Source organism: Hyla sarda, chromosome 4 (genome assembly GCF_029499605.1).
Source record: "Hyla sarda isolate aHylSar1 chromosome 4, aHylSar1.hap1, whole genome shotgun sequence".
NCBI lineage: Eukaryota > Metazoa > Chordata > Amphibia > Anura > Hylidae > Hyla > Hyla sarda.
Window position 1 is genome coordinate 373,601,452 of NC_079192.1, and position 9,432 is coordinate 373,610,883.

Sequence of the window (9,432 nt, forward strand, 5' to 3'; positions counted from 1 at the left end):
CCAGACGGACGCCGAACGCGAGCCGGCCAGACGGACGCCGAACGCGAGCCGGCCAGACGGACGCCGAACGCGAGCCGGCCAGACGGACCCCGAACGCGAGCCGGCCAGACGGACGCCGAACGCGAGCCGGCCAGACGGACGCCGAACGCGAGCCGGCCAGACGGACGCCGAACGCGAGCCGGCCAGACGGACGCCGAACGCGAGCCGGCCAGACGGACGCCGAACGCGAGCCGGCCAGACGGACGCCGAACGCGAGCCGGCCAGACGGACACCGAACGCGAGCCGGCCAGACGGACACCGAACGCGAGCCGGCCAGACGGACACCGAACGCGAGCCGGCCAGACGGACACCGAACGCGAGCCGGCCAGACGGACACCGAACGCGAGTCGGCCAGCATATTATATAGCTGCTGCTATGTAATACCACATCTTCCCGCAGGAGATACTGTATACAACAGAATGCTTCCTTTTCATGTACAACCCCTTTAAACTGTCCTCAGCAATCACCTGACTGCACAACATGCTTGTTTGAATTATACAGAGGCAAATAGAAGCTGCCAAGCACATTGGGTGCCACATATCTATGGGGGAACTACAGGGCAGAATGGCTGAATCCCAACCTGTCCTGTTTGTTTCCTCACAAGTGATAAGTCTGAAGTTAAACGATAAATGACATCATCTTTATTCCAATACACCAACAAAAAATCTGATAACTGGGCACTGAAGTGGGCAGCAGCAGCCTGGCCTCTCTATGTATGTGACAGCCTGTAGACTTCTGTAGACGCTCTCTGTGCCTTAGATGTGCAGAGAGGGAGAAGCTTTTCATTCAGAGCACATCCCGGCGGCCGCCTCATCTAGACACATTCACACCCGGAACCAGGAAACTAGGAAACTTTGAAGTGAATGACAAGTCAAACACATTACAAGCACCCACGTCAGCAGCCAGGATGGCACACCTGGGCAGAGGGGACACTGCCAGCTACATCTCCCCACACACAACGCTACCTACGACCAGTTGTCAAAATTTGGAAAGAAATTAGATTTTTTTTTTTTAAAGGATTTTTTAAATTGCTCTGAGAAACAGTAAAAATTTCATCTGTGCCCACCATGAGAGTACATAAGTTACAAGATTAAATGCCCACCACATATAATTTCTTTAAGCAGACAATCTGACGTGTACACAGAAGAAAGCAAAAACTGAGTGTGTCCTGATGTCAGCACACAAGGACAGGGGTAGCAGGGTAACCTCCAAGCTGTTCTCTCTCTGGTTGCTATGGCTAAGTGCCCATGAGTTGTGGGCACCCTGCACATACCACCTATAACTTCTCCCATTATCACTTACCTACTTCTAAATGACAGACTAATGGAAATCGGTGAAATACTACAGAAGACCAAAGATAAGGTCGCACATAAGAAATACAGGATGTATACTGAGAACGGCAAACGGTCATGTACGCATCCAAGCTGGACACTCACCCTCACAAGTCATGTAGGAGAACACTGAGCCACCCCCAAAGATTACCAGTCATGTAGGAGAACACTGAGCCACCCCAAAGATTACCAGTCATGTAGGAGAACACTGAGCCACCCCCAAAGATTACCAGTCATGTAGGAGAACACTGAGCCACCCCCAAAGATTACCAGTCATGTAGGAGAACACTGAGCCACCCCCAAAGATTACCAGTCATGTAGGAGAACACTGAGCCACCCCCAAAGATTACCAGTCATGTAGGAGAACACTGAGCCACCCCAAAAGATTACCAGTCATGTAGGAGAGCACTGAGCCCCCCCAAAAGATTACCAGTCATGTAGGAGAGCACTGAGCCCCCCCCCAAAGATTACCAGTCATGTAGGAGAGCACTGAGCCACCCCCAAAGATTACCAGTCATGTAGGAGAGCACTGAGCCACCCCCAAAGATTACCAGTCATGTAGGAGAGCACTGAGCCACCCCCAAAGATTACCAGTCATGTAGGAGAGCACTGAGCAACCCCCAAAGATTACCAGTCATGTAGGAGAGCACTGAGCCACCCCCAAAGATTACCAGTCATGTAGGAGAGCACTGAGCCACCCCCAAAGATTACCAGTCATGTAGGAGAGCACTGAGCCCCCCCCAAAGATTACCAGTCATGTAGGAGAGCACTGAGCCACCCCCAAAGATTACCAGTCATGTAGGAGAGCACTGAGCCACCCCCAAAGATTACCAGTCATGTAGGAGAGCACTGAGCCCCCCCCCCAAAGATTACCAGTCATGTAGGAGAGCACTGAGCCACCCCCAAAGATTACCAGTCATGTAGGAGAGCACTGAGCCACCCCCAAAGATTACCAGTCATGTAGGAGAGCACTGAGCCACCCCCAAAGATTACCAGTCATGTAGGAGAGCACTGAGCCACCCCCAAAGATTACCAGTCATGTAGGAGAGCACTGAGCCACCCCCAAAGATTACCAGTCATGTAGGAGAGCACTGAGCCACCCCCAAAGAATACCAGTCATGTAGGAGAGCACTGAGCCACCCCCAAAGAATACCAGTCATGTAGGAGAGCACTGAGCCACCCCCAAAGATTACCAGTCATGTAGGAGAACTCTGCAGCAGTCAACAGTCAGCTCTGCTACACAGACCAACTTACAATCGTTGATGCTGATCACTAACATATTAGTCGGCTATGCTGGACATGGATCTAACCACAGAGTGACACTGACGTAACTATCCACAGTCATCTCTTCTACAAAGACTAAGCAACAAACAATCCCCAATGCTGGCCGCTACTTTAACGCTTGCCTCTGCTGAACACCGACATAACTGTGCACACTGTGCCGGACACTAACAGGACTACTTACTGCCAAACACTGATCAATGCAACAATCGCCACTGCCAGATACTGACATTACCACTGTTATTTCTACCGGACACCACAGTCATCCATACCAGACACTCACACAGCGTACACAGTCATCCCTACCGGACCCTCACACAGCGTACACAGTCATCCCTACCGGACCCTCACACAGCGTACACAGTCATCCCTACCGGACCCTCACACAGCGTACACAGTCATCCCTACCGGACCCTCACACACCGTACACAGTCATCCTTACCGGACCCTCACACACCGTACACAGTCATCCCTACCGGACCCTCACACACCGTACACAGTCATCCCTACCGGACCCTCACACACCGTACACAGTCATCCCTACCGGACCCTCACACACCGTACACAGTCATCCCTACCGGACCCTCACACACCGTACACAGTCATCCCTACCGGACCCTCACACACCGTACACAGTCATCCCTACCGGACCCTCACACACCGTACACAGTCATCCATACCGGACCCTCACACACCGTACACAGTCATCCCTACCGGACCCTCACACACCGTACACAGTCATCCCTACCGGACCCTCACATACCGTACACAGTCATCCCTACCGGACCCTCACATACCGTACACAGTCATCCCTACCGGACCCTCACATACCGTACACAGTCATCTCTACCGGACACTCACATACCATACACAGTCATCCCTACCGGACACTCACATACCGTACAGTCATCCCTACCGGACACTCACATACCGTACAGTCATCCCTACCGGACACTCACATACCGTACAGTCATCCCTACCGGACACTCACATACCGTACAGTCATCCCTACCGGACACTCACATACCGTACAGTCATCCCTACCGGACACTCACATACCGTACAGTCATCCCTACCGGACACTCACATACCGTACAGTCATCCCTACCGGACACTCACATACCGTACAGTGATCCCTACCGGACACTCACATACCGTACAGTCATCCCTACCGCTCACATACCGTACAGTCATCCCTACCGGACACTCACATACCGTACAGTCATCCCTACCGGACACTCACATATCGTACAGTCATCCCTACCTGACAGCAACAAAGATTAAACTGTTGAACATTCCAATAGCCGTCATTTGGCAGAACTCACTGAATTCACCAGCACAGCTGTAAATTATTTTGTATGTTACAATTTTTTATTCTGTTAATAGTATAATGGATCTGATCTCTATAGGCTGAGTGTCAGCTCTGCAGCGCAGCCTCACACAGTCTACTCCGGTGAGTGTCAGCTCTGCAGCGCAGCCTCACATACAGTCAGCTCTGAGGCTCAGCCTCTAATACTGTCTACTCCCGTGAGTGTCAGCTCTGCGGCTCAGCCTCATATACAGTCTACTCCCGTGAGTGTCAGCTCTGTGGCTCAGCCTCTAATACAGTCTACTGCAGTGAGTGTCAGCTCTGAGGCTCAGCCTCTAATACAGTCTACTCCCATGAGTGTCAGCTCTGTGGCTCAGCCTATAATACAGTCTACTCCAGTGAGTGTCAGCTCTGAGGCTCAGCCTCTAATACAGTCTACTCCCGTGAGTGTCAGCTCTGCGGCTCAGCCTCATACAGTCTACTCCAGTGAGTGTCAGCCTCTAATACAGTCTACTCCCGTAAGTGTCAGCTCTGAGGCTCAGCCTCTAATACAGTCTACTCCAGTGAGTGTCAGCTCTGAGGCTCAGCCTCTAATACTGTCTACTCCCGTGAGTGTCAGCTCTGTGGCTCAGCCTCTAATACAGTCTAATTCAGTGAGTGTCAGCTCTGAGGCTCAGCCTCATATACAGTCTACTCCAGTGAGTCTCAGCTCTGAGGCTCAGCCTAACACACAGCCAGCTGCTCTCTCAGCTCTCAGCCCAGCCTCACATACAGTCAGCTCCAGTGAGTGTCCGCTCTGTGGCTCAGTCTCATACAGACTACACCAGTGAGTGTCAGCGCTGCTGCTCAGTCTACTCCAGTGTCAGCTATGTGGCTCAGTCAACTCCAATGAGTGTCAGCTCTGCGGCTTAGCCTCATATAGTGTACTCCAGTGAGTGTCAGCTCTGAGGCTCAGTCTACTCCAGTGTCAGCTCTGCGGCTCAGCCTCATATAGTGTACTCCAGTGAGTGTCAGCTCTGCGGCTCAGTCTACTCCAGTGAGTGTCAGCGCTGCGGCTCAGTCTACTCCAGTGTCGGCTCTGCGGCTCAGTCTACTCCAGTGAGTAAGCTCTGCAGCTCAGTCTACTCCAGTGTCAGCTCTGCGGCTCAGTCTACTCCAGTGAGTAAGCTCTGCCGCTCAGTCTCATATAGTGTAATCCAGTGAGTGTCAGCTCAGTTTTAAACAGTCTACTCCGGTGAGTGTAAGCTCTGTGGCTCAGCCTCATACAGTCTACTCCAGTGAGTGTCAGCTCTGCAGCTCAGCCTCATACAGTCTACTCCAGTGAGTGTCAGCTCTGCGGCTCAGTCTACTTCAGTGAGTGTCAGCTCTGCGGCTCAGCCTCATATACAGTCTACTCCAGTGAGTGTCAGCTCTGCGGCTCAGCCTCATACAGTCTACTCCAGTGAGTGTCAGCTCTGCGGCTCAGCCTCTAATACAGTCTACTCCAGTGAGTGTCAGCTCTGCGGCTCAGCCTCATACAGTCTACTCCAGTGAGTGTCAGCTCTGCGGCTCAGTCTACTCCAGTGAGTGTCAGCTCTGCGGCTCAGTCTACTCCAGTGAGTGTCAGCTCTGCGGCTCAGCCTTATATACAGTCTACTCCAGTGTGTGTCAGCTCTGCGGCTCATCCTCATACAGTCTACTCCAGTGAGTGTCAGCTCTGCGGCTCAGCCTCATACAGTCTACTCCAGTGAGTGTCAGCTCTGCGGCTCAGCCTCACATACAGTCGACTCCAGTGAGTGTCAGCTCTGCGGCTCAGTCTACTCCAGTGAGTGTCAGCTCTGCGGCTCAGTCTACTCCAGTGAGTGTCAGCTCTGCGGCTCAGCCTCACATACAGTCGACTCCAGTGAGTGTCAGCTCTGCGGCTCAGTCTACTCCAGTGAGTGTCAGCTCTGCGGCTCAGTCTACTCCAGTGAATGTCAGCTCTGCGGCTCAGCCTCACATACAGTCTACTCCAGTGAGTGTCAGCTCTGCGGCTCAGTCTACTCCAGTGAGTGTCAGCTCTGCGGCTCAGCCTCACATACAGTCTACTCCAGTGAGTGTCAGCTCTGCGGCTCAGCCTCATACAGTCTACTCCAGTGAGTGTCAGCTCTGCGGCTCAGCCTCATACAGTCTACTCCAGTGAGTGTCAGCTCTGCGGCTCAGTCTACTCCAGTGTCAGCTCTGCGGCTCAGCCTCACATACAGTCTACTCCAGTGATTGTCAGCTCTGCGGCTCAGTCTACTCCAGTGAGTGTCAGCTCTGCGGCTCAGCCTCACATACAGTCTACTCCAGTGAGTGTCAGCTCTGCGGCTCAGTCTACTCCAGTGTCAGCTCTGCGGCTCAGCCTCACATACAGTCTACTCCAGTGAGTGTCAGCTCTGCGGCTCAGCCTCATACAGTCTACTCCAGTGAGTGTCAGCTCTGCGGCTCATACAGCAGCTCTCAGCACAGCACACTGCCGCTCTCATACTCCGGACGGGACCGGTGAAGTTACCGCACAGGACACTTACCTGTCCAGCTCCACCGTCCCCGTTGCCGCCGCTCCCCGCGCCCTCCAGCTGCCTCTCCCGGTACAGGGACCACAGACCCACGTTGGGCAGGAAGAGCAGGGCTGCCAGCCCCAGCCCCACCGCCTGCAGAAGCCGCTTCTGTTTCCGCCGCATGGGAAGAAGCCCACGCCCTGCCGCCAAACTCCGCACCGACAGCCCCGGACACCGAGCCAGCCACAGCCGGGCAGCGCTGCCTGCACTCAGCCTCCTCCGCCACCGCTGCCGGGAGAGGGGGCGGGGACACGCTGCGCACTCCCGCTAACCTCTCAGCAAGCGCGCCGGAGGCTGGACGCGGTGTGAGCACTGTCCTATCAGCTGCCGAGCGCAGCGCCTGTAGGCCGCCAGAGGGCGCTATGGAACCCAGACTGTGCAGACAACCTGTGGCTCCTACTGCTGCGGGACTACAATGCCCAGCAACGAGAGACTGCGGAAAATCTGCCATCCATTGTAAACTGTTCTCAGCGTCAGGGACTCCACATTTACATCTTGCTTTATCGTTGCCTTGCATTTCAATTCTTCATCATTGTCACAATCTCTGCTTGCTGTCGGTGAAAGAAAACATTTTTGTTTCCCACTGGATAGTATAGAGTGGAAAACAGGATGGCTGCCTGAAGTGCCATATTTTCTGACCAATTTTTTCATTTTACTCTTTTACATTAGTCGTCAAAAGGGCCATAGAGCCCAGGAGCTACTTTTGTGCAATTTTTTTTGCACAAAAATGTCTCTTTTCCACTTTTGAGGGCACAGAGAAGGCCTAATTACTATAATCGGCAGTGTGCAGGCTTAACTAATATATGGGGGCAGTGAGGGGGCTACTATATGGGGGCAGTGAGGGGGCTACTATATGGGGGCAGTGTGCAGGCTTAACTATTATATGGGGGAAGTGAGGGGGGCTTAACTATTATATGGGGGCAGTGAGGGGGCTACTATATGGGGGCAGTGAGGGGGCTACTATATGGGGGCAGTGTGCAGGCTTAACTATTATATGGGGGAAGTGAGGGGGGCTTAACTATTATATGGGGGCAGTGAGGGGGCTACTATATGGGGGCAGTGAGGGGGCTACTATATGGGGGCAGTGTGCAGGCTTAACTATTATATGGGGGAAGTGAGGGGGGCTTAACTATTATATGGGGGCAGTGAGGGGGCTACTATATGGGGGCAGTGAGGGGGCCTAATTACTATATGGGGGCAGTGAGGGGGCTACTATATGGGGGCAGTGTGCAGGCTTAACTATTATATGGGGGCAGTGAGGGGGCTTAACTATTATATGGGGGCAGTGAGGGGGCTACTATATGGGGGCAGTGTGCAGGCTTAACTATTATATGGGGGAAGTGAGGGGGGCTTAACTATTATATGGGGGCAGTGAGGGGGCTACTATATGGGGGCAGTGAGGGGGCTACTATATGGGGGCAGTGTGCAGGCTTAACTATTATATGGGGGCAGTGAGGGGGCTTAACTATTATATGGGGGCAGTGAGGGGGCTACTATATGGGGGCAGTGAGGGGGCTTAATTACTATATGGGGGCAGTGTGGGGGCTTATTTACTATATGGGGGCAGTGAGGGGGCTACTATATGGGGGCAGTGTGGGGGCTTAATTACTATATGGGGGCAGTGAGGGGGCTACTATATGGGGGCAGTGTGCAGGCTTAACTATTATATGGGGGCAGTGAGGGGGCTTAATTACTATATGGGGGCAGTGTACAGGCTTAACTATTATATGGGGGCAGTGTGCAGGCTTTACTATATGGGGGCAGTGAGGGGGCTTAATTACTATATGGGGGCAGTGTGGGGGCTACTATATGGGGGCAGTGTACAGGCTTAACTATTATATGGGGGCAGTGTGGGGCTTAACTACTATATGGGGGCAGTGTGGAGGCTTGATTACTATATGGGGCAGTGTGGGGCTTAACTACTATATGGGGGCAGTGTGGAGGCTTGATTACTATATGGGGCAGTGTGGGGGCTTAACTACTATATGGGGGCAGTGTGGAGGCTTGATTACTATATGGGGCAGTGTGGGGGCTTGATTACTATATATGGGCGCACGAAGGGTACCCATTATAGAGGGGCAGTATGGGGGGCCTAACCACTACATGAGGACCGTGTAGTAGCCTATCTACTATATGACGGCAGTGTAATACAGATGGGAAGTTTGTATAGTGAGGATGGTGCTGTTGGGAGGGGCCTGATTTTTTTTTTCTGGGAGATTTTTGCACCCTGGTTGGAAAACTCTTCATGATGGCATCAGATTCTCTGCATATGTAAATTAATTTATCTGGATTATCAGTTGACCTAAGGCTTCCGTATTTTTTTTTTGGGGGGGGGGGGGCTTACAGCGTTTTTTTTTTTCTGACGCTTTTTAATGTGTGTGGAAATGCCAATACTTTACCCTGTGGCAGTTTTTCACTGCCTTCAGAGTACCATTCCGTGCATCAGATGCAGGGTGCTCGAACAACGGAGTGTAATGAGTTAAAGGGGTTATCCAAAATAAGGTGGCTTTGGTACTTACCTACCAGACAGTAATGGACTTGCTTAGGAAGGATCCGGGCTTGTCTTGAGGCTAAATGTCTGTGTTGTGAGTCCACTATAACATTGCTTTCTTTTTGCAAAATGGCTATTTCCCGTTGAAGTTCCCTCCCTCCAACTACAAGTCCCAGGATCCCTTGTTTGTAAGTGTGAGGTCACTTTTCTTCCTCCCACACATCAGCCACCTCACCCATTGCAGTACAGCTGCAGCCCTGTGAAGAATGATCTCCTTCCCATCCAGCAGTCACTCCACCCACTGAAGCACAGACAGGCTCCCTTTCAACACCTGACTAGTGATGTAATGTCTCAGGCCGCACTGCAACCTGGGAACAGCTGATACAACACTTATTTTGAATGTTGATAAAAAAAAAACATTGG

General features: G+C 52.4%; 1 protein-coding gene across 1 annotated transcript in view; it reads right to left on the minus strand.

Moving 5' to 3' along the window:
* GALNT10 (polypeptide N-acetylgalactosaminyltransferase 10) overlaps window positions 1-6,779 on the minus strand; it is a 211,708-nt gene extending 204,929 nt beyond the window's left edge. The window contains exon 1 of the mRNA XM_056516826.1: window positions 6,489-6,779. Within this exon, the coding sequence (XP_056372801.1) occupies window positions 6,489-6,641 (153 nt within the window). The 5' untranslated portion in view covers window positions 6,642-6,779. The remainder of the gene's footprint in view (window positions 1-6,488) is intronic.
* Between the last annotated feature and the right edge of the window lie 2,653 nt (window positions 6,780-9,432).